We start from the raw sequence: 25,433 nt of genomic DNA on the forward strand, positions 1-25,433 counted from the left end.
GATGGGTTAGGGTACGTTTAAACGTGCAAGCCTTGGAGGAAGCGTGAGAAGGCGGCAGCTGTCAGGCACAAGTGGAAATTGGGTCAAGCTGAAGTGCTCTTGTGGAGATAATGAGTTCCGAAAAACCAGCCCAAAAGACAAGAGGACCGTCAAGAAGGAGCAGGAATATAAATCAAATTGAATGTGCAGATTTGGAGATGCATGTGTCAAAATGAACGCCACAACTTCAGGGGGGGTTCGGGGGAGCGCATCGCAGAGAAACAAGAACTGGGCAAGGGTAAATGTTCACAGGCGAAAGGTGAGGCAGCTTCACAGGTGAGAGAGAACTGGCAAAACCCTCATGAGGAGAACACAGCTGTGACCTTAACACAGAAGCCAGAAAGGACAGTATTCTGATGAGCGTCTCCTTGGCTACTAGTCATGGCTCCTCTGAGCTTAACCTGAACTTGCCTAGAATCCTCAAGAGTTATCAAAGGCAGAAAAGATGTGTTCCTCCCATGAGTCCGGCTTTGAATCAGTGCCTTCAGAGAGAGAGAATAGGTTTCAAAATTCTGACCTTGAGAGTCAGGGTCAGAGATTGCCCTCTCCAACCGTGCGGGGATGTGGCAGGCAGTTCACATCTATCTCAAGAGGCAGCTAGGGCTTCCATCATTTCGTTTCAGTTCCATGAGCAGAGTGGTGGAGCAAAAGGTCCAGCCTGGCCGAGGCTGAAAGGATTTCCCACTGTGATGTCATGACTCGGCATGCCTGTTCTGGAACCACACCTGGATCCTGGGCTCAGGGATGAGCGCAGACAGGCACTGGCACAGGTGGCTGTCGAGGAACAGAGTCCGGAGGAAGATGAACTCCAGCTACTCCAGGCTGAAGGACGCGTGCTCATGGCTCTGTGACGCCCACGGGGCAGCCACGCCTTTGGGGGGTGCAGATGGGCCCGGTATGCCTCAGTTTAAAAAGAAATAAAATCAAATTGAGTTCACTGTTATGAAAGAAATGTAAATAGAGGATGCTACGATAGAATACTGGTTAAAGTATCTGGGAAGGCTTTTCCGAGGAACTGACATTTAAGGTAACAGTGAAAAATGAGGGGTTAGTCAGGTAAAGGGGAGAAGGAAGAGCACTTCAGGCAGAGGGACCATTCCGGGCAAAGACCCTGAGGAAGGAAAGATCAAGGTGCATTTAAGGACCTGAAAAGGTCAGTATGTCTGAACTACAGAGCAGGTGGGCATTAGAGAATAAGGTGACGTTGGAGAAGTAGACCACGACTGGGCCACACAAGGCCTTGTCAATGATTTTAGGTTTATAGTAAGTAATCAAGCAACACTGATAGGGTTTAAGTAGAATCTGATTTGCAAAAAATACCCCTCTGTGAAGAACGCCTGATCAGGATTAAGAGTAGAAGCTGGAGAAGTCTTGAACTGAAATGGAAATGGAAAGGAGTGATCAGATTCAAGACACATTTTAGAGACAGAATCAATAAGATTAAGTGACAGAGTAGAAATGGGTCAGGGAGAGAGAGATGTTAGAATTTAGAGGCTTATGGCATAGGCAAGTGAAAAAGCATTGCTTACTGAAATGTGAAAGATGGGAGGAGAATCCGATTATAGAGGCAGTAGCAGTTTTTTGATCAAGAGCACTCCCAGATTAGAAGCTTGAGCCGACATGAGGTTTTTAAAGCGTTTATTTTTGAGAGGGAGAGTGCAAGCGTGCGAGGGGGAGGGGGAGAAACAGATGGGAAGAGGATCCGAAGTGGGCCCTGCACTGACAGCAGAGAGCCCGATGCAGCGCTCGAACTCATGAACTGTGAGGTCATGACCTGAGCCGAAGTTGGACACTTAACCGATTGAGCCACCCAGGTGCCCCTGGGACGACTATGAGTTAAAAAAAAAAAAAAAAAAAAAAAAAAAGATGTGGGGCGCCTGGGTGGCTCAGTCGGTTAAGCGGCTGACTTCGGCTCAGGTCATGATCTCGCGGTCCGTGAGTTTAAGCCCCGAGTCGGGCTCTGTGCTGACAGCTCGGAGCCTGGAGCCTGTTTCGGATTCTGTGTCTCCCTCTCTCTGGCCCTCCCCTGTTCATGCTCTGTCTCTCCCTGTCTCAAAAATAAATAAAACGTTTAAAAAATTTTTTTAAAAATTAAAAAAAATTTAAAAGAAAGATGTTCAGCGGATAGTCATATCTACAGGTCTATGCTCAGAAAAGTGGTTTGGGCTGGGATATAAAAGAGGGAATTGTTAGCATAGGACAGACATGTAAAGCTCTCAGAGCAGGTATTATCACCCAGGCAGACAATGTAGGTAAGATGAGATGTTAGACCAGGTGCAGGCCCTGACTAACTCCAGCATTTAGAGATCAGAGGAGAAACAGCCAGCAAAAGAGTCTGAGAAGGCAGAAGTAAACTGAGCCCAAATGGTCACAGGAGCCAAAAAGACAGACTATTTCTAGAAGTGAGGCAGTGCTACCTATGCCAAATGTTGCTGAAAAAGTCAAGGATGATGAGACCAAGGTGCGTCCACTGGATTTTGTCATAACCACGTTACTGATCTCAGCCAAAAACAGTTTCTATGAAGTAGTAAGAAAGAGATCAGATTGGAGAGGGTCTAGAACGGCGCCTGCTCCGTACATATTCAATCCGCTCCGTACATATTCAATCCACTCCCTGTCTATTTCAGTCATTCCCCACACTCCCTTTCTTACCACACATCCTAAGCTCTAGGAAGAACAGAAGGCTTACACTCTCTCACATGGGTCATTCTCTTTCGTGACTTCATGCTTCTGACTTGCTGCTTCTCTATTCTCTCTGCCAAATCCAGTGCCACCAAACGCCCAGCCTCCACTAAATCCAATGTTACTGAAACATGAATTACTCTTATCGTAGCACTTTCCCCTGGAGATGCTGGTTCAAAGAGCCACCACGAGCAATGCCTGGCAAACTTGGAGCCAACGGACTAAACCGAAAAGCAAAGTTTTGCTTGGCTGGTATACTACTGAACAATCATGATTACTAAAGAATTGTATCTGAATGCTCTCGGTTAATCTGGGTAGGCACACCCTGGGGGCTGTGGACACATCTGCAAGGTTACTTGCCAGGGGCCTGGCGGCATGGGAGTCTACGACTCCCCCACGTCCAAGCACACATGGCATTCTTAGGCAAAGCCGGCACCAGAGTGACACGCTTCTGGATAACCAGAGCTCGAGGGAGACGAACCTGGACCTCGTCGTCCTTGCGGATGGGCATGGAGCGGACGTTGTACTTCTGCCGCAGCTCCTTGGAGAGCGGGGAAGACATGATCTTCCTGCGCACGTGCGAGGGGGCATTGAAGTGGCGTTTGCGGTTTTTGCTGCGGTCTGAGGTCACGAAGGGGTTGAACTTCATGCTGGCCGTCTGCAAAAAGAGGCGCGGGAAGGAGTGATGGGTGCTCAGTCGGGTACCATGGCCCGCTCTCCATCCAGGACACTCCTCCCATCCCTGCGCAAGTGCTCTACGGGAGGAGATGGCCTCAGAAGGTGACGGAGGGAGGACAATGGGGCAAATGAGGGGTCTGGCTGTGACACAGTAAGGCATGCGTGGGGAGCGCGTGCCTGAAAAGAGGAGTCGTGGGAACAGGGCGGCAGTGGGGCCTCGAGGCTCACTGTCAGAGGAAGGTTTGGGCGGCTGGAGAAGAATGCATGCTTGGAGGTCACGCAGAGATCTCTGGGGAGACGGGCGGCCCCGCGGCACGTTGGGGAAGAATCCAATGGGGCGGAGCACTTCTCACTCGGACAAAACACCTGCCTCTCTCTACTCACCTTGCACCAGTTAGGCTCAGACGGCGCGCGCGCAAGGCCGGAAGTGAGGCCTTCCTTGCCGCGCAAGCGTAGAGAGGAAGCGGAGTCCCTTTCCGGTCAGAAAGAGACTGAATGGCGCCCCCTGCGACTTGGGGTGGGATCGCAGTGCCTCATTCTAAGGGAGCCACCCCAGGGCCATGCCGCTTTCGGGGGGCCAAGCCAGAAGCCACGAAGAGTTGGCACCGCGGGGGAGAAGGGGCATATTTCTGTAGGGCCTGCAACAGAGGCCTATTGGTGTGTTAAAAATAGGTACACCAATAGTCTGTTTCTCATCCCAAACTTTCTTTGCCTGTGTTACCCTCCGCCGAGAGGCATATTGAGCATTCCTGATGATCCAGATGCAATCGGCTGACTTGCTTCTTTAGAAACACTGAGAAGCTTGTTCAAAATGAAAAAAAAAAAAAATTAATTAAAAAACTATTTTTTTTTTTAACGTCTATTCATCTTTGAGAGACAGAGGGAGACAGAGCATGAGCGGGGAAGGGGTAGATAGAGGGAGACACAGAATCTGAAGCAGGCTCCAGGCTCCGAGCTGTCAGCACAGGGCCCGACGAGGGGCCCGAACCCACGAACTGCGAGATCATGACCTGAGCCGAAGTTGGACGCTCAACCGACTGAGCCACCCAGGCGCCCCCAAAATGAAAATTTTTGTGCTCCATCACAGTCGTAAGAAACCACGCAGTGGTAAGTGGGGGTTTTAAAGCAAGCACTACCCTCGTCCTGCCCACCCAAAGAATTTGAGATGCAACAATAGGGCGTTGAGAACCAACCACCTGGTCTTGCAAAACCTTCCCCCAGTGTTTTAGCCCTGTTGGGGAGGGCTGGGGTTGTAGAGTCAGACCTGAACCCAAGTGCCTCTTCCCGTGGCTGGATCTTGGGGAGATGCCTGCATGTTTCTGAGCCTCAGTTTTCTCATCTGTGAAATGGGGATGATCTCAGTAGGTGCCTCATAGAGTTGTTATGAGAACTAAGTGATCTAATCCGTTGGGAATGTTTAGAACAGGGTCTGGCGCATAGCTCTTAATTACAGTAAGCCGTTATTCCTAATGAAAGCAGAGGCCTATGTGTGGGGCTTCCTCCAGGCCAGCCCTAAAGCCGGGCCTCACATCCATGAGTCCTCACATTCAGACTTTCACCATTAACTACCGATGACGCAAACAGTAAGCTTTTTGTGTTTGAAGTAAACACATTCAATGCACCTTGGGGAAAAACCAGCTGGGGCCTCGGCAGTCAGAGCTCGCCTGCAAGTTTGTGGCCGCTGCCCCGCCCTGCTCATCCCGGCCACGCCCCCCCCCCCCCCCCCCGGATTCCAGCCCCAAACTCGGCCCCCCGCGTTCCCGCCTCGCCCCGCCTCCCCTCCCAGGCAGACAGCCCGGAGACGCGGGCGCCACCCTACGGACAGTCAGCCTGAGACACCCTGCGCGCGAGGCAGCTGGGAATGAAAGGTTTCGTTCTGCTCATAGAGTTTACATAGTTCATATGTATTAAGCACCTACTTTACGCCACATGTCAGAAGACGTTGTGGTGCTCAATCAACAGGCACCCCGAAATTCAGAGAGAGGGTTGTCTTGCTAGACTCAAGCAGGTCCCCTGCTCTCTCCGTTTATTAGTGTCCCCAGGCATATGGTGACGCAATTGTTAAACACTAGCATTTTACTCTGCCTCATGATCAGCCAGGGCATCTGCCTTGATCCCTGAACCCGATGGGTCCTATTTTAGGTTTCACTCTAGAACGCTTGCAGTCAGTGTTGGAGACTTCTGGCCTTCAGACTTAGGGAGGATGGCCAACATCCGGGCTGTTTGTAGACGCCAGGGCATTAGGGTGAGCGGTGCCAAACTTGTTGAGGCAGTGGCAACTGGAAAGCCACCCGTTGTGTGTGCCCCAGACTCCAAGAGTAAGGAGGTTGGAGGGAGAAGCATAAGAAAGGAAGACTTTCTTAAATGTCTCTGCCACAAAGGAGAAATGCCAATTATGTGAGGTGATGAAGTGTTAACTAAGCTACTGTGGCAATCATTTTGCAGTAGCAACTCAACCTTAAACTCATAAGGTTATAGGTCCGTTATAGCTCAAAGTTGGGACCAAAAAAAATGTCACTCACCACGGGAAGGCAGGAATAGAAGCTGTTATGACCGACTGCACATAGAAAGTCAGAGGGTTCTTCTCAAGCAGCCCTTACAGTGCTCATCAGACCCAAGGTCCCTTACCTCCCCTCCCCCATAAGTTCATTTAGTCACTCACTGGCATAACTCATTTGCCTACTCATTTATTCCAATATTCATCCATTTGTGCATTAATTTATTGATAGGTACTAGTAATTTAGCCGTAGTATGGGCCTAGATCAAGGAGCTCTGGGGAGGAGGAAGATCTATCTAGCCCCTGATTACAGTGAGGAGCGCAGAACCTCACTGGTGCAGGGCAACCTTGAGGACAGATCATTACAACCCAGGATAATCAAGGTATACTCATGATCAACCAAGGTGGGGAGGCGATACTGGACACTCCTTCTCCCATGGCTCAGTAAAATTAAGACAGGTGCAGTGACATCACCAGATAAGACCCTGAGAGCCTGAGGCTTTGTCACTCTAATGAGGACTTAGTGGGCTTGGCTACTATCTTGCCCCATGTCCACTCTTGGTAACACACATGGGAACTGGTATAGAAGCCCCAGGACCTAATACAGTGGTAGCACAGAGGAAACGCCCGGGAAATATTTTTATGCCTCTGAGGTAGAGGGTGGTGTGGTGGGGAAACATGTGCGCCCTGATTCTGACTGCCTGGGTTTGGATCTCCATCACTTCCTGGCTGTGTAGGTTTGGGTAAGATATTGAGCCTCTTAGAGGTCACTCACCTTCCTCACCTGAGGAATGAGAATAATGATAGTACTTACATTATTGATTTGGTGTCAGAATTAAATGAACCCTTAGCACAAGCCTTGGCACAAAGTAAGCACTTAATTAATGGTAGAAATTGTTGTTTATTAAATGAATGAATAGCAATGGCTAATCTTATTTGGCTGCGCATTTAATGCCAGGCATTGTGCTAAGTTTTACAAACACTACCTTACTTAATCTGGTAAACAATCCCCTGAATTGGTCCCTTTTGCAGGTGAGAAAACAGGTTCCGAATGAGATGGGAACAGGCTGAACATGATCCACGATTACATACTCAACATGCTTATTGTTATCTTGTAGCCACTAGAGATCATGATGAGATCTATCAGTAACATAGGAGGATGTCTACTGGAAAAGAGTAAACCGCAAAATAATATTAACAGCATGATCCCATTTTGTTTGTGGGAGGATATGACTAAAATGTTAACAATGATTATCTCTGGCTAGTGGAATCAGGGGTCCCTTTAATTTTTCCTTTTTTTACTTTTTGCCTTTCTGATTTTCCTCCAGTGGGGCCATGAGCATGTCTTATTTGTGTAATTAAAACCATGTTTTAAGGGCCTTAGATTTTTAACAAGATCTCCAATATTCAAGTTAGCTTTCCTTGCAGGCTGTTTAGAAAGAAGGAAACAAAACACAAAGTACCCTCACCACTTTCAATTTCCCCCATTTTGGGGGGGGGGGGCGGGGATCAGTTTTCTCTTTTGATATGGACAAGATGACCTTGGGGACCGAGGCAGAACCATAACCCAGAGTCAGGCGGACAGGAGTTTGAATTCCAACTTTGCCACCTACCAGCTGTGTGACAGAGAAAAGTTACTAAATTTGTCTTGTCCTTTGTAAAAAGGAGGTAACTTCCACCGGGCAGGACTGAACGATCACTCCTTGCGGGCACATGGAGAATGCCCAACCGTGGGTAGCTTTTTCTACATGAGTTAAGATAAAAACAACTTATTTTGGGCAGAATAAAGTGCATGGCCTCGTCACTACACGACTGACCAAAGACAACTGTTGGGGAGGGAAAAAGGTCTTTAATGAGCCCATTTCTTAGGAAGGCGTTAGGACTACCGGTGGCCTGCCACATTGAGAAAATGTGTATCTTTGTCTCTGGCAAGAATCAAGAACTAATTTGCGACATAGAGTAGTAAGAAATGCAGCTGCCACTTCCAAGCCCCATTGCTACAAGACACTTCTCCCCAAACTTCACACCCACTCTGACACTGCCCACCTCAGGCAGCATGGGCTGCAGGACTTGAGCTTCTCTCTTCCTTGATGCACCTCTGTAACCTCGCCCCTTGCTCAACTGCAAGCCCCCCCCACCCCAATCCCGCCCCGCAAGAAGCCATTTCTGCCCGAGCCACCATGTCCCCCAAACTATCAACTCCCCCTCTACGAGTCTGCTCTATAATCCCCGATTGAGAAATCCTCTTATGCGAAAACGCTGTAATCTGCTCTTGGTTAGATAGTTGAAAGAATTGGTTTAAGAGAGAAATCATACAAATGACACATACCTTAAATGTTTTACGTCCACTTAAAAAACATTTGCCAATCTTTTGACCCTGGAGCAAGGTTTTCTCATGGAGAAACCTCCCCATTGGAGTTTTCCTTCACTTTCCTTGCATAAACCATGTCCTTACATAAGCCAACTTGAGAGAGTTCCAGTTTTGGGTTCCTTAAATGTGGAGGGAGAATTTAGACCCTTTCCATGTGAGTACAGAATCTTCAAGGACGCCCCCCTCCCCCGCACCCCTTCTTCCCAGGTCTTTTTAGTAAGAGGTCTTGCTCGTATCTAATTTGGGAGCATTTTGAGGAGGGGGGTGGCAACTCACCTTTATCAGGTCTCTGCAAAGTGTACAACTTAGTTGTACTAGATTCTTTCAATTTTCTTTTCTTGTTTATTTATTTTTGAGAGAGAGAGAGAGAGCACAAGCAGGGGAGGGGCAGAGTGAGAGGGAGACCCAGAATCTGAAGCAGGCTCCAGGCTCTGAGCTGTCAGCACAGAGCCCGATGCGGGGCCTGAACTCATGAACCGTGAGATCATAACCTGTGCCGAAGTCGGACGCTTAACTGACTGAGCCACCCAGGCGCCCCGATTCTTTCATTTTTCAATCCTGTCTCACTGGTTGATCACATCATGACAGCATAAAGCACGGCTGGCATAAAAAGGTTTGGGAAGACACGTAATTGACCACCGGCAGCATATTCCTCCTGACCTTCAGCTTTGAGTGTCACAAGAACTCTAGTATCAGGATGCTACAGAGAGAATCCGTGAAGTTTCTTGCAGAGCGGCTCACTGCCACATTCATCCCTGATGAATGATCCACGTTCATGCTGTTCCAGGTGAGGGCCTTGAAGAGCCGAGAGCAGGGTGGTAAATAGCCCTGTCAATCTCCTTTTCAGAGCTGGGACAGTCTCCCCTTTGCTGAGATTAAGTCTGAACAAGGATTGCCAGATCCCTGGAAATCAGGGAGAATTTATGAAACACCTTTAATTTATTGCAGCCCTTGGTTCAAAGCTGTGGTTAAACATGTTAGTTAGCCCTGTTCCCTGTTCTCAAAGAGACTATATTCTATTTTGGAATACCTGTATGAAACAACTCCCATTTTTGAAAATTTACCACATACCCCTTTGCCACATCCACAAGCTCCTTCTGATCCAGTGTGACTTGTGCATATTATAGATTTAACTTCTGTAGCAGCCCTGATTGTTTGATTACTCTCCCTATTTTCACCTGAGGAAACCGAGGCACTGAGTGGTTAAGAACCTGACCCGAGGCTACACAGCTAGAAAATGGCAGATCCAGGAATATTCTGTAGGGATTCAATAAAGAAGGGCTGGTTGCAAGAGATCTTGACTTTCCAATCATCCTCACGGATCTTTTCCACATTTCCCCATTTTTCTCCTCTAGAATTAAATTCCATTCTGACTGTGTGCCCAGCCTCTAGGCTACCCAGCCACAATCAAGTAGAAAGAAACGCACAACAGTTTTGAAAATCAGCCTTTTAATCTATTTGAACCCAACGAGTGGGGAAAGAACTAAACCATTTTTTTCCCTTGAGATTGTTTATAAGAATAACAGGTCAGAGGTGTCTCTTCCATAGGAAACTGACATCCCCCATGTCCTCAAGAGTTATTATTTTTTTTTTTCTGAAAAAAAGCATAAAAGTGGAATTTCAACTCATGTGCATGCCACACATTTCCCCACCCCACCCTGCCCACCCTCTACAGGTGCAGGTATTCACACACCAGAGACTCCTTTCTCCAACTGGGGAACAGAAGGTGAAAAAAAAAAAAAAAATCCAACCAAGTGGCCACAGATACCAGAGATAACCAAATGCAGTTTGCACTCACAACATCAGTCAACTCGTATGCAGAAGGGTACACTTTTCTAACTGGAATCCAGAGCCAAAACTTACAAATGGCAGAGACTTGAGCTATCCATAGAGATAATTTAAAAACTTCCACCAGACACTCCCCTTAATTACAAAAGTATGCAAACAATCTTGATATAAATGGAAAACAGGCAGGCGGCTCTCTCCCTGGGACACAAGGGCATACCTAAAATTCCCCCGGGGTGGCATTCGTGCCTGGACCATTGCAGCTCCCTTTCCGGACTGAAGGGGAAGGATGAGGGTGAGCAGCGGGGTAGGGACCCACCTCAGGAGCAAGTGGGGAGACAATGGAGCTGTCCCCAGGGACCAAGAACCTATATGGCCCCTGATGGGGGGGGGGACCTCAGTGGCAAGTGGGCCACAACTGAGCTGCAGAGAAGTCCGAGTGCTGTGCCCCCGCTGGAAGCCCGGAAGGTAGATGTCCAAAGACAGGGCTGATCTGCTCTGCTTGCCCCACCTAAGGCCTTGGGACTGATGGCAACTGTCCAGGAGAGGGTGAGACATGATTATTTCAGGGCTGCAGAGAAGGATGCCTTCCATCTGGACATGAGTGCGCAGACCATGTCTGGTTTTCAAAGGATGATTCCCCAGTGACAACCAGCCCCTCCACCAAGAGATGCTGCTGCCACACAGCACAGGGGCTGAGGCACATTGGTGGGGGTGGGGATGGGGTTTCAGAGAAACAAGGTGAAGAGAGGAAGGAGAACTTGCCACCCGCCCAGTTTCCAACGGGCAGACCTGAGTTTCCACCGCTGCTACCCAACAACTGGGCGTCTGCTTCTCAGGAGAAAAAGAAATGGGTGGGGGTGAGGGACTTGAGCCTGAGCTCTGAGATGGACAAGAAGGGATGGAGCAAAGGCGAGGGTTCCACCTATAGCGCCACATCCCAGGGACTTGTCTGGGAAGTACCATCCTTATTGAAGGCGCAGAGTGGAGGTACCCGGGGGCAGTGTGGTCCAAAGCTGAGAGCCCCGGTCTGCAGGCCGGCTCCCCAGGGGAGAGGCCAAGTGATTAGTGCGTCCAAATGGTGGGAGCTTCGAGATTGTCAAAGCCTGGTTGTGAGCTGGTCGACGTGGAATCTGGGCTGTTCCCCTAAGAGGGAAGGAACAGCAGCCCTCCCAGGAGTGGTCCCCAATATCCCCGCACCTCCCTTGCCTGACTGTGGTGGTCTTGGGGCTCCCCAGGAAAAGGGGCACCACGACTTCAGGCAGTGTAATTCATGTCAAATTAAAGATGGAGAAAAGAGGTAGCTGCGAAACCGTGAGCCGCCCCCTGCCTCCCCCCACCCCCACTTTGGGATGCAGCCAGATCCTGGGCCAGATAAGAGGGCAGGAGGAGATGGGGGGCCGGAAGCAGGGCTGGCAGTCTCCCGGGGTCCTCGGCCATTGGGCTGGCGGGTCGTCAATGCATCTTGCCCAGCTGGATCTTCTTCCAGGCCTCCGAGGCTGTGAAGATACAGGAGTCCAGAATGCCGGCAACAGTGAAGGTCCCACCGATAATGGCACAGATCTGAAAGGGCGAGGGGGGGAGGGTCAGAGGTCAGCACCGGATGGAGCGCCAGGCCAGACCCCTCCCAAATCACGAGCTCTGCCCCGTAACTAATGGGGTCTGGAACATATGCAGGGTTCAACAAAACCCACTTATTGGATGATGAATTTAATAACAATAAAAGTAACCATCAGCAGCTCCTTTAAATCCCATACCAACCGTCTGAATGAGGAAGGGGATTAGTAGACCCGTTTCATCGGTGAGAAAACCAAGGTTTAGTTAGGTAACTGAATTCACACTAGAAGTAACACAGCTGTGACCTGAACTCAACTATGTCTTGACCCTGGAGCCTGTGGTCCTAACTTCCACTCTAAATTTATCAGATTTTTACAGTCCCATTTGCAGATGAAGGAATGGAGGTTCAGAAAGGCAGTGCCACTGGCCCAAGGTCACACAGCCAGGAAGTGGCAATCCCGGGACTTGAACCTGGCTCTGACAGGTCCAGGCCCAGCGCTGCCTGTGACTGAGATCCGGGGTGGGCCAAATAGGCAGCATTGGCCTGGATGGACGGGAAGGAGATATAAATCTCTCACTCTCCAAAGCTTGTAGGAGATCAGTGGGATGGGTAGTAATCAAATAATCATACCAACAAATGCAAAAGTACAACCAGGGCAAGAGCTACAGAAGAGAGGGAGCCTCTGGCACTACCGGAAAGCTTAACATTATGGCCAAGTTTCTTACGGCACTATTTACTTTGGGGACCAGAAAATTCTTTGTTGTGGGAGGGCTGTCCTGTGCAATGAAGGATGTTTATTTGCAGCCTCTTAGGCCTCCACCCATGAGACTCCAGTAGTACCCTTTCCTTCCTGTCGTGACAACCAAATACTGTCAAGTGTCTCCGGGGGTAAAAACTGCCCCCAGTTAAGAACCGCTGCAGTAGGGGGGATGACAAGGAATGTCACCTGTATGCTGTACTTCCTAACTCCTGGCCACACGATCAAATGCAATAACCAGGACAAACCAGCTTACGTAGCACTTTCTCTGTGCCAGGTGGGGCTTGAGTACTTTGTGCCTCCCTCCTCCCTGCATCCCCAGGCCAACCCTAGGAAGTACTACTCTGACGCAAATATTACCGCTAAGGAAACTGAGGCACAGAGACATTGGATCACCGGTCCAATACCACAGTGATTAGTGGGTCGAACTTGGGAGTCTGCACTCTTAACAGGATGCTCTGCTGCTTCTCAGGCACGAAACTCTCCACCTAACTGAATTCCTATCTTTGCTTGTGCCAGAACTCCACCTGTGACACATCAAAATAATGCTCTGTTTTACTCAAAATTTCCTGGCCTACCTATTGGTTGCTTTCTGGTTCCATAATAGAATCAAAGTGTGGATGATGGAAGATAAAAGAACTTCAGAGGAGATTTGCAAGGCAACTTTAAATGAATTTTTCCTCTTGGGTGGCTCAGTTGGTTGAGTGTCCCGACTTCGGCTCAGCTCATGATCTCACAGCTTGTGAGTTCGAGCCCCGCGTCGGGCTCTGTGCTGACAGCTCGGAGCCTGGAGCCTGCTTCGCATTGTGTCTCCCTCTCTCTCTGCCCCCTAACCCACTCGCATTCTGTCTCTGTCTCTCTCAAAAATAAATAAACATTAAAAAAATTTCTTTTAATGTATTTTTCCTCTTGAGCACATACTTTATGCCACTCTTAAGAGCCAATACCACCCATCACCCAGTGTGCCACTCTTGAGTCACGTACCCATGGCGCCCAGACAAGGAGATAACTTTTCCAAGGTCACACAGCGAGCGGGTGGCACAGCGAGGTCTGTCTGCCTCCGGAGCTCGCACTCTTTCCCCCATGCCACATGCAAGAAGCACTTAAATGACCACAGGACTCCGAAGAAGCCCAGAGGAACAGTCCTAGAGGGCCCCCTGACACTGCCCCGGAGGCACCACTGGGTGGCTGGCCCGCCACTGACGCTCAACCGCTGGACGACTCTGAGAGATGGCAGTGACTTAATGGATCCTCTGGTGCCAAGTGCGGGAGGCCAGGAGACACGGCGGAGGTGAGAGGGAAGCGCACATCGAACCAGTGTTTATTTTTAAAATGATATTTCCACAAGATGAGCTAAGCAGAGGCCTGTGAGGCCCAAGACAGAGCAGGTCTGTACGGATGGGCTGTAAGTGGAGCAGCTGGCATTCCAGTAATAACAGCCCAAGAAACCAGAGCAGCCCCCCAGGGAGTGAAGAGGATGGGGGGCGCTACGGGGATTATTATGAAGTGTGTTCCAGCAGGCGGGGCCTCTCCCTGCCAGCCTCAGAGCATGACGCAGGGCCACTTTTCAAGGAAGATGACGGCAGGGGAGCTGGTTTATTTCGGTAGACTGGATCAGATGATAGGAGATTTTACACCACAAAATGCTTTTAGAGCTTGGGTCAGAGAAGAGGAAAATGTGACTTAAGTGCAATGGAGCAAATAATAAAAACAAAAAAACCACACACACACACACACACACACACACACACACACACACACACCCTATATCCGCACACACGCTTTGGAACCCAAGCGTGCCTATGATTCACATACACCTGGCACCCAGTCTGAAGTCTCCAGGAGCAGGAGGAGACAGCACATGCATTGAGGTACAAGAAAACACACAGCTGCGGGGAAGCTGAGGCCCCGGGGCACGTAAGCTACTTGGCAACTAGCCCCATCAGAGTGAGCTGCTGTGAGCCTAGGGCTAAGGGGGCGCTGCAGTGAGGCCCCCTGGGTATCCCCCAGTGCCCCCCACACAGCAGCACATCCCCCTTTATCCTACATCTGTCAAAGGTGCTCATCACCGGTCCGATGAGGAAGGGGATTTCTGGCACATTCTGGGGCAGGGGGAGGCACCTCAAAAGCTGAAAGAAAAATCTAGCAGCCTGTTTGACGCTGGTATGGCCCCTGCCTTCAGGATTTTGCCATTAGCCTGCTCCGGCCTTCTTGACACGCTCACACTCATAGGTGGTGACTGGTATGAGGTGAAGCAGGGGTCATGAGGGGAGGGGTCCCGGGGCGCTCTCAGGCTGTGGTGCTCCCTGGATTCTGACACGTGGGTGGCCACAGCGACCCTCAACACCAGGAGGTGACCACATCTGGACTCTCCGAGGAGGTGGCCAGTCTCAGCCATCTTGTGTCCCGGGAAGGCCACAGTCCCCAGTTCTGAAACAGGGAAATAAATGAAGCCACGAGGCTGCAGTGGACAGAATGTCTGTCTTGGGACTCAGGCCTTACATTGGTGGTGGCAAGGTGACAGGCTTCACCCTACTGGTGGGGCAGATCTCAAGAACAGGCCAAGAAAAGGGCTGTTGAAAGGGCAGATGGTGGCCTGGCATCTCTCCGACCCACGATGGGGGATGTGCCAAGATGCACACACATGAAGAAAAGTTTACATAAAGCCAATCATATGCATCCTCACTGTACATGGTGCAGGGGCCCTGAGCAGAGTGGGGTGGGGATGAAGTGCATCCTGGGGAGTCTACCAGGGCCTCCCCTGCCATGGCAGCAGAAAGGGTTCAGCCTTGGGAAGCCGAGCCGTGGCTGTCGCTTACTCTAGCCATGGGAGAGCTGTTCTGAGCCTCGGATTTTTTCATCTACGACATGGGAAAACCACCCCTACCCTGCCAATTGTCGTACTGCAGGAGATGCCCCTGGAGCTCCCAGCGCTTAGTAGGTGCTCAGTAAACAATACCTAATCTTTCAACTGACCGGAAGGCTCTGACCTTGTTGCTGAGATCTGAGATTTTCTAAATCTCTCTGAGACCCACTCTAAGAACTGCAACGGGTAAAATACCACTTACTCCTCAGAGCAACCCTTTGGGTCTCAATTTCCTTTTTTTCTAACTGGCTCTTTTACCGAAAGAACAAGCCCATTCATGGAAAGACAGGACAGCAAAGGTGTCCCTGGCACCACATGCAGATTCTTTGCAGTTGCCCAGGTCCTAAGCACTTCAAGGGCCCATTCTACAGATGGGGTAGCTGAGATCTTGACAGGATATTCCCTCAAGCACATGCCCAGAGGTGTTTGTGATGAAGCATATCCCTCAGGGGGCAGAGTACCTAAGCTGGAGGTTATTTCCTTTCTCTGGCCAGTCAGGGAGCTCTTCACATCTGCCCAGGGCTCTACGTCAAGCACAAACACCAAGAAGATAGCACAAACACCAAGAAGATATCAGAAGTACCTGATAGAAAGGTATTTCTGGTTGGGGCCCCTCCTGTCGTGTGCCCTTGCATCATCCTTACTTCCCGTGCCTCAGTTTCCTTCCTTTAAAAAAACAGGAAGGCTAATCCTCACCCCTCAGGACAGCTATCAGACCGAACGAGTGTTTGTGTTACACACACAGCCGTGAATGTTCCCTTGGTCCCTCACCGATGCCATGTTCTTGTACCTCCAGACCAGGCCCTGGGGCAGTGGGAGTGGTGAAGGAGCAGGGCCACTAAGCCAGAAAGGGCCACTAGACCCAGCACATGCAACCCCACTCTGGTCAGCAGCCCTGGCTCCAGAAATGGAAACAAGGACAATTCGATATCCAGGCCCCAGTGAGTCTGAGAGGAGCGCATTACTTTGTTTTCATCAGAAGTCCTCAATAACATGCCCCTTTGTTCTTTAGCAGAGATTTCCTGTGGTTTCACCAGCTTCCCAGCCTCCTGCTATGGCTAGAATGAAGTCAGTTTCTCTACCTTGAAAAGAAGATGCGTGTGTGTGTGTGTGTGTGTGTGTGTTTCCCTTACATTTTAATTATGGCTCTTAATTCCTTACAATATGGAAAGGACGCGTTCTAACCGCACTGGCTGGAGAGCTGAATCCCTCTGTTGTTCCACCAGCACTAATGCTTTCCCGATCCATCGGCCCTCCCCCGCATTTTCTTTTCCACAGTGGGCAACGGAGGAGCACAACACATACCAACACGGGGGTGGGGGTGGAGACTGCGGGCTCTGGAGGAAACATTCCTGCGGTCAGACGCCAGCTCTGCCACTCCGGCCAGGAAAGCCAGGTTACCCACCCCCCGCCCGCGAGCCTCGGTTTCTCCCATCTGTAAAATGGGGCCCCCTGTGAGGACCAGGATGGCCTCTGTCTGGCTGTCTGCTGTACCTCGAGTGCCTGCGAACTGTTCATTCACTTTCCCCGTGCAGTCAGCATTGCTTGAAAAGCTTGTGGAAAAGGCCCAGAATGAGGAAATAAATAATGAATCGGAGTCCCATCAGATGCTGGTGGCGGCAGACAGACTGGAGCCGTGGATGAGAACACCAAAGCTGTGGCTACGCAGGGGTGGGGGCTGTCGCAGAAGGGAAGCTGATGACTGGGCCCTGGAAAAGTGGGGGGAGGAGAGGGTGTGGTGGTCTCCATCCCCTGGTGTCACGCCTGCCGGACCCTCCACTCCCACCCTCTAGCACAGGAGCCTGGTGGGGGAACAGAGCCCTCTCCCCCCCATTCTTACAATGGCTGAAGCTGCAAAATACTCCCCCTCCCCCCCCCCCCCAAAAAAAAACCCACCTTGGTTGAGCACCTACTGTGGGCCAGGCCTGAGACGGCATTTTCTTCTGCCTTCTCATGCAATCTTTGCAACTACTCGGGGAAATGGCGTGATCCCCATTTCACAGATGGGGAAGAAGAGGCTCAGAGAGGGACTGGCCTGTTCAAGGTCACACAACTACCAAATAGGCGAGGGTGATGAGAATCAGGTCAGGAAGGCTGCAAAGGGCCTGCTTTTTTCTGTTAGACCACCACCGTACTTTACCCGCAACCTGAAGGCTCCTCTCAGTCCCCGCCTTCACGCGTGAATGGCTTTTTCTCAGTTAAGATTTATCAAATGTCCTGAAGTAAGGGGACCCCATCAATGAAGTTTAGGAAGTAAGCTGTGTGGCTGTAAAAATAAGAACGGTTTCTAAAAGGGAGCTCGCTCCATTCTGCTATTCCTTTTACGTCTCAGAATCTGCCTTCAAAAAGCAAGCACCAGGAACTTCTGTTGCAACCGAGATATCTGTGTTCAGACCCAGTTGGAGCAATCTGTCCCTGGTACACAACCTTCTGGAAGAGCTAGCTCTGCTCAAACGTCTGGAAGGATCTGAACCAAAGTTTTTGTCCCCCACCCACACACATTTCCAGCCCTCAATAACTGAGCTGCTAATGTGGATTCTGTTCCGTTCCTCAGATAATAGGAACTTGTGCTATGGGCATGGACCAAGGCGTGCACCCCTCCATCGGTTTGCTCATCGTTTGACACCTATATATCACCTGCCTGCACTGTCCCAGGTCTGGAGACCAGAGATGACGAAGGCCCCGCCCTGCCTTCCTGGAGCTCATGGTCCGGGTAAGAGAGATACTTCAAGGGAAGTCTGAGTAGGCGAGATTCAGACCGAGCTACAAAGCTGGTCTCTTCCCAACTCATATTGCCTTAGTGGGTAAAACCTCCTCAGTTTTAAGTTTGTCTCTTCTCAGTTGTTTTTACTGTCTCCCTCCCCCCCACACCCGAGTATCTAATGCCTTTCGTCTATGGCAAATCCTCATAGGCGTCCCAACAGATGAGTGACAGGTAATCAGATTTGGGCAGGAAAATTTGCAAGTCACCAGCCAACCAGTCTCAGATGGACAGTTTACATGTGGGTGGTGGTGTTGTTTTAATGATTTGTGTGCGTGACTGTGATTTTATCACTCATGCTCACGACGTCGCCTTGTTTCCTGCTATCACATTTCTTCCTGATTCCCAGTATGGAGTCACTGTATCAAAAGATCCTGGTGTCCTATCAAGGGCTTCATGGTTTCTGGGGACTCTGTTCCTGGGACATCCTGAAGAGCCTTTGTTTTGGAAGGCAGAGGCTCCCAAGCTAGTGGCAGTGGTGGGGGTGGGGTGGGCGATGTGGCAGAAACAGGCTCTGGAGTCAGGTCCCAGCTTTGCCATTTACTGGCTGTGCCCTGGCACAGTTTCTTTAACTCTCTGGGCCTCAGTTAATTCGTACATAAAACAAGAATGATCTCTACCTTGGAGGGCTGCTGGGAAAGTTGAAGGAGATAATTACAGAATTACCCAGTAACGGTAGACGCTTAGTAAGTGTAGCTATAGGATCCCTTCTTCAAGCAGCCGTCCCTCATATATTTCTGAGTATCGACATCCAGGCTAGGCCCTGTGCTGGATGCGGGGGACACTGAGGGGAAACAGACTTGGGGCCCATCATAATCAGGCCTGGCAAGTACAAAGTACAATCTAAAATTTGGGGAATTATTTCGCTGGCAAGGAGCACCTTGAGGCCAGGGATTACGTCGAACGCAGCTACTGAATTGCCATTACCAACTGGTCATTTTTGGTGGGCAAAAACTGTCATGGCCAAACTGATCCAAGTTGATACTTTTTGACTTCTGGCTGTTCCTCCCTGACAGAATAAAACACACAGGGAAAGCGACGTGACACTTCTGAAGTCATCCAATCTGTCACCACAGCCCACTTGAAGGCAATCCCAAAAAAGGGGCTTCGGCAAGTGGCAGGGGCGGGGGACAAATGTGTGTGTGTGGGAGGGGGCGCTTTGAAGGGGATCACTTGCATGTTGTTAAAAAACATCTGTTTATTCCGTTAGTGGTGACATTTTCTGGAATGGCACAAAGTGGAAGTCTGAGCAAGGTGCCCTGGGTGCCCAGAGAGAGAAGCCCCAGGCAGCCTGATGGGGACTTCCAGGAGGAAGGACCCCCCTCTGTTCGGGCTCAGGATGTCCAGCTCCTTTCCAGACCGTGAGACCCTGGAGGAGCGACCTCGGATAAGCCAGGGACTTGATAGGTACAAATGCATCGGGGAGGCCCCACCCGCCCCTCCCCGCCCCACCCACACCCCCTTGAACTACACCCCACCTCATTCCAGCCCACCCACAGCTGCCCCTGCAGCCCTGCAGCCGCCACATGACGACATCCTGGCCTCTGGCCTAAGCCCTCTCTTAAGCAGCCCCTGTGAGGAGCTATTTGCAGAGGCCCCCATTTGGGGCTTGGGGGCTTGGCACACAAGTGTTTGATTTTAAAAAGAGAGAAAGAGAAGTCACAGCAGGTGCCTCCACTTCCATCCTGGCCCCACCCCACCCTGCTAGGGCTCCCGGGGGTCTTTGTGCTGTGTGTGTCTGCCTGCGAGCGTCATCCCCACATCTGCCGCCTCGTGACAAGGGGCTTTGAAGCTCCACAATGACGCCATCTGCCAGGGACAGCCGGTTGGCTCACTTGGGGCTGACCCCATGGTTGCCGGGACGACCATGATGGTGGTGCGGGGCCACCAGGTTAACGATGTCAGGAAGTCCCCTGCAGCATGGTCCGTGCTCCAGCAGAGGCGGATGGGACAGAGGTGGAAGAGACGCTGACGGCCAAAGGCAGGAGGAGAAGGCAATGGGGTCATGGAGGTGTCTGGCCTCTGAGTCAGATGGACGGGCTTTTCCCCTGTGACTTCTTGGGACCTCCAGCTCTTAGAAGTCCACCGGCATCAAAAGAGGCCACACGGCCTTCACAAAACATGCTAAGCGGGGCGCCTCTGCACATACTACTCCCTGTGCTAAGACCCTCTCTCCTTCACCCACCAGTCTAGAAAATGTCTCTGCATCCTTCATCCCTGGGTTTCCTTCCCCAAATTTTCCGAACAGAAGGGAGTCTTTGCTACCACAGTGCCCGGTGCATAGCTTCAGTGGAGCCCCTGCTGGGTGGGCTTCCATTCTCTGCATGCCCGCCCCTCTTCCCCACCAGCTGGGAGCAGCTTGAGGGCAGGGATGAAGTCAAATTCGGCTCTCGCCATTGCCGGGCACAGGGACTGGCGTGTGGTCAATGCTAGTGAAAGTTTAGCAAATAAATGAAGTCGCTTCGTTTCTCAGCCACCTGCCAAGGGGTTTTCACGCTTGGAGCCTCAGCCATCTGGCATGTAGGAGCAAATAAGAAGGGGACATGAAGATCCTTCTAGACCCTACAGTAAGACATGGGCACAGGGGTTTCTTTGCCACTGTCAATGCCGTAGCCCCAGGGCCTCAGAGAAGCAGGCCACGTCTGCACAAACGTACCTACTTGTGTTGTAGTTTCTTACTCTGGGTATGCAGTAAGAGCACTGGGGTAAAAGGAACAACTTGGGGTCCTACCCTGCGGGGCTTTGGGTGAAACCGCTTGCTCACAAGTTCCCCGGCTTTGGGGTCAAAGGGTTTGCGCCTGACCGCGCCAGCAGCTGGCCCAATCTACCTTCGTACCAGATAGTACATGCAGGACCCCTTGCTGTGCATCCCCCCAGTCTCTATTGTGGGTCTCTGAGTTCTGCTAGTCTGATAGGACCAAGTTGGGTCTGGCATTTTGAATCAAATTCCTCCAGTTTCTAGGGAACTTGGGCACCTTTTCATGGCCAGTATGGTCTCTTCTATGAATGCTCAAGTCCTCACCCATTTTTCTTCATGGTCACTTAACTTTTTCTTACTGGTCTGTAGGAATTCTTTATATATAAATTCTGAAGATTACTCCTGTCTCGTATGTGTGACGAATACCTTTTTCCAAACTGTGTTGAGTGTCTTAGCTTTCTGTTAGGTGCCCTCTGCTGATTGAAAGTTTTGTGTTTTATGGAGTCCGAGAATGTTGTGAGGCTCCTAAAAGCACTAGGGTTCTGACACCCTTTGTACCCACATGGCATTCTAGAAGGCAAAAAGCTTCCATTTGATGATCTCCTTTGAGCCCCATGAGGCCTGGGAGGCAGGGAGAGCAGGAACTGTTATTCCTTTTTAATGGATTATAAGACAGAGACGTTGTTGTGGACATCGGACCTTTTTGCCTCTTAGTATCCACCCTTCTGTTTTCTAGTAACTGACCCCTGATTTTTCTCTTGGGGAGTCCCATCCCCTCATAATGTTTGTCTTCTTCATCTGGCTGGGGTCAGCGGGCTGGAAGTCCTTTCATTCTTTAGGCCACAAGGCTGGCATGGGAATGAAGCAGGGCCAGTGACAGCACTACCTTATCCAGGACTCAGGTCGAATTACTGAGAAAGAGGCACTTTCTATGAGTGAATTCTATTTGAAAATGAAGCCGGTACAGAGGAAAGCAGGATTTAAAAAAAAGCCTATTCTAGACAATATTTGTGCCTGGATACAGCCATGCCTGAAGCTTACTTACCCCTCAAGCCAGCTGGACGTGGGGCTGTCTTTTCTGTAACAGAGTCCTGACTAATACAAACCTAGTGGGAGCCAGAAATGAAAGATCCGGGACTAAGACCCCTGATCTTCAATCATTATTAAAAGTATAAAGAGGTACAAGGGGAGAAGGGCCTCTTAGTCTCAGTCTCCAAATCTGTGAGGTAGGGATAATCACCCCATCTCTCCCACCTCCAATGCCTCTGGCTTACCAAACATCTCTGGGCCACCTGGCTGAAGCAGGGTGCTGCGAGCCTGCTTTTCTGCCCCCAAGGACACTTTGAATGGAAGGCCAGGAAACAGTATACTTAATAGAAATACTCAGTATCAAAGAAAAATGACATCGGCCTGAAGCTGCTTCACAGAAAACTGGACTTGATGGAGACAACGGCAAGAAAGAAAAGAAAAGAGAGAGGGTGAGAGAGAAAGAAAGGGAGGAAGGAAGAGAGAAAATAAAGAGAAGAGAATGCAAGCAGGAAAGAAAGAAAAAACCTGACAATATCAGCAGTTATAGTTGGAAAATAGACATGGGAAAAAAATGAGTTAAACCTTTGCTGTAAATTTTCCACAGAAAAGGATAAACCCTGCTAACCCCATAAAAAAAATAAAAAACTGGAGAAAATCACAAACATCGAATTGACCCATATAAAAACCTGCTTAACAAACTAAATAGACTTAGTGATAAACCTCTTTGGAAAATATTTTCTGGATGACATGATTCTGATAACATTTCTAAACATCCTGGGGATCACAACCTCCTGTGTACAGCCTAGGATCCTAGCCCTGCAGGCTGCATCCCGTTCTTTGAGAACCAGGAGTGCTGCCGAGAGAAGGAGCCCACGGCAGGCGCCCCACCTACTCACCGTGGTGATGAACCTGTACAGAGGTTGCCGTCTCTCTGTGTATTTGACCGTGATGGGGCTAAGGTCATAGCGGAACCAGATGGCGGGAATGATGCGGCCTGTGTGGCTGTAGGCTACGTACTCCTGGGGTGAAGGAAGAGAGAACGGGGATGTGAGAATCAGATGTATGAGCCATGTCTCATGGCGGGTGGGGGTTGGAATGCAGAGGGTCCCCCGCCAACCCCTAAGAATGGGCTTTCTTCTCTCCCTCTTGCCTGGAGCCAGACTCTACCAGTTCGTCTCACCCCTTTTCCTAGAGGCTCTGCTCTCAGTGTCTGGATGGGCAACATTCCTGGGGACATTTTCAACCCTTTTGGCTGCTTGGAAATTGACTGTATGACCTATGGAAGCTGCACCAGAATCAGAGAGCAGAGATGTAAAAGGACAGGTGTGATTTGGGCTCCATCTGAGTAAAGGCCTACTTCCCCCTTTAACTCCTGGGTATGCAAAACCCATTCATTTACTCATTGATTATTATTTTTTTTAGGTTTATTTATTTTGAGATAGAGAACAAATGTGAGTGGGGAGGGGCAGAGAGAGAGGGAGACAGAAAATCCTAAACAGGCTCCGTGCTGTCAGTGCAGAGCCCCACACGGGGCTCGATCCCACGAACTGTGAGATTATGACCTGAGCCCAAATCAAGAGTCAGATGCCCAGCTGACTGAGTCACCCAGGCACCCCTACTCATTGATTGTTTACTGAGCACCTCTCCCGTGTGCTGGCACCCCTGCTGGCTGCTGGGGACTCTAAGGGTGCTAAGCCCTGCCCCATCCCCAGAGAGGGTTGTCGGGGGAGGTAGGTGTCACAATCTGGAAAGGATGCTGATGTAAAAGAGTATCTCCAATACTGTCACATTACGCACGCAGTGATACAGAGACATGGAGTGCTACAGGGCCAGGAACAAATGACCAATTCTCCCCAGGGTTTGTGGAAGGCTTAGTGAAGAGGGGGCATTCTAGGTCACACAGGACATCCTTGGGTGTGTGTGTGTGTGTGTGTGTGTGTGTGTGTGTGTGTGTGTGTAAGAGATATGAGCATAAAGGCCATGTAGGGAGTGGGCTTCTTCAAAGAAGGAACACAAACTGCAAAGAGAGAGGGACCCTAAGACAAGGCTTCCTGAGACGGCACCTGGCTGGGTAGGATTAGAAGGCGGCTAGGAGCTGAACTGATGTGTGTCCCCTCTGATCTGGGCATTTGCTGGACACTTCTGGGCTACTCTCATTCGTCTACAATAACTGTAGACTGGACTCAACCACAGGGGAACCCCCAATCCCAAATGCTAGGCCCCAAGCTCTGAAGCTTCTCCAGGGATGATCCAAGACCACCCCCCCTCCTCCCCCCCACCCCCGCCCACTGATGGATTGCCATCGGCTCTGACAGGCACGGCCCTGTTTGTTCCCAGAGCAGGCTGGGGCCAAGGCCACAGAGAGAGCTGAGCAAGCTGTCCTGGCTGCTGGGCCTTTGCCAAAGCCTCGGGGGAAGGAGCCTCGGACAAAACAAGATGAGCTTTCTCCAGGGAGAGCTGATGGGGCAGGGTGACTGTCTGGGTCAAAGCCCAGAGATGAGGGATAGAGGAAAATAATGAAAAGTAGCAGCAGTAGGTACCATTTACCCAAAGCCTCCTTTGTGGACAAAGCAGTTTTCAAGACATTGCCTCATTTGATGGCAATCTTATCAGGTGCACCATCCTCATTTCACAAATGAGTAAACAGAGGCATACAGCAGTTGTGTGACTTGTCCCAGGCCACACAACTAGCAAGTGACTGAGCCGGGTCTGAACCAGCAGTCTGCTCCAGCCCCACCTTTTCTGCTCAGACTGTGTCCATATTCTCCCAGCCACTGGATGTTGTCAGCACTTGACAGTTACAATGAGATGCCCTTCAAGAAACAGTGAGTGAAAGAAAGAGAACTCGCTTTGGAAAGTTACACCAGAACCTCAGCACAGGGACCCCAGGTCGCCCGGGAGAGAGCAGCTCTCAGACCAACAGACTCAAGGGCCCCTGTTCAGACTGAGTGGGTGATGGGATCAAGATGCCAGGCTCTGGAGCCAAAGGAGAACCTTGTTCTAGTCCCCACTTGGCCACTTTGTAGCTCTATTAACTACATCTCAGTGCCTCAGTGGCCAAATCTGTAAAATGGGGACAAACGGAGCTGTCACGGTGACTGAAAATGATGGTGGAGGTAGAGAGCTTAGCGTCATAGCTGACCCACAGCTAGTGCTCAGTAAATGGTAGCTACTACTCTATTATTAGTAACTGAGCTAAACAATGCATCACCTATAAGGGGTTTAGCAGCCCTGGAACAGAAGAAAAAGGAGAGTCCTGCTGATAAAGGGATCCACTGGGGGTGCCTCAACTAACATGTTTCAAGCATTCATGTTCATTGGCAGGGTCAACTCTGGGGAGGCCAGAGGCTATCTCAGCTTGAAACAACTGTCAGTCACCCTACTCTGCTGGCTCTGACCATGCTCTGCTGCCCACCAAGGCCTACCTGCTTCTCCATGACTTTGAGTGCTGGGGTCCTAGGACGTTCCTGTTAACCGATGGCCAACTGGTATGATTCAAGGTCCTTGTGATCCCGGATAAAGTGCTTGTACCCTGAGAACCAGAGCATCTGTCGTGTGTTGACCTATCAGGATCCTGAGTCTAAAGGACTGGGGACAGATGCAAGGCTCTTTATCAACAGATCACATCCTATGTCCTGCTTAGATTTCCTCCCTTTGACTCTGAGACTGGCCTCTCATCTTTACCCAGGGACAGAGCCTGGCCAGAGCAGCC

At 50.4% G+C, this 25,433-nt stretch overlaps 2 protein-coding genes across 9 annotated transcripts in view; both read right to left on the minus strand.

Moving 5' to 3' along the window:
* The window catches only part of RPL26L1 (ribosomal protein L26 like 1), a 65,912-nt gene extending 49,387 nt beyond the window's left edge, over positions 1–16,525 (minus strand). For all 4 annotated transcript variants that reach the window (XM_045501260.1, XM_045501251.1, XM_045501281.1 and 1 more), the window contains exons 1-4: positions 16,520–16,525; positions 11,412–11,417; positions 3,784–3,798; positions 3,203–3,379 (exon numbers count right to left, since the gene is read on the minus strand). In XM_045501260.1, the coding sequence (XP_045357216.1) occupies positions 3,203–3,370 (168 nt within the window). In that variant the 5' untranslated portion in view covers positions 3,371–3,379; positions 3,784–3,798; positions 11,412–11,417; positions 16,520–16,525. The remainder of the gene's footprint in view (positions 1–3,202; positions 3,380–3,783; positions 3,799–11,411; positions 11,418–16,519) is intronic.
* Positions 9,703–25,433, minus strand: part of ERGIC1 (endoplasmic reticulum-golgi intermediate compartment 1) — a 102,830-nt gene continuing 87,099 nt past the window's right edge. For 3 of the 5 annotated variants that reach the window (XM_045501235.1, XM_045501208.1, XM_045501232.1), the window contains 3 exons: positions 22,618–22,740; positions 21,738–21,798; positions 9,703–11,615 (listed from right to left, as the gene is read on the minus strand). In XM_045501235.1, the coding sequence (XP_045357191.1) occupies positions 11,329–11,615; positions 21,738–21,798; positions 22,618–22,740 (471 nt within the window). In that variant the 3' untranslated portion in view covers positions 9,703–11,328. The remainder of the gene's footprint in view (positions 11,616–21,737; positions 21,799–22,617; positions 22,741–25,433) is intronic. The other 2 variants (XM_045501227.1, XM_045501218.1) reach the window with 1 other exon arrangement.

The sequence above is a fragment of the Leopardus geoffroyi genome, chromosome A1, assembly GCF_018350155.1.
Source record: "Leopardus geoffroyi isolate Oge1 chromosome A1, O.geoffroyi_Oge1_pat1.0, whole genome shotgun sequence".
NCBI lineage: Eukaryota > Metazoa > Chordata > Mammalia > Carnivora > Felidae > Leopardus > Leopardus geoffroyi.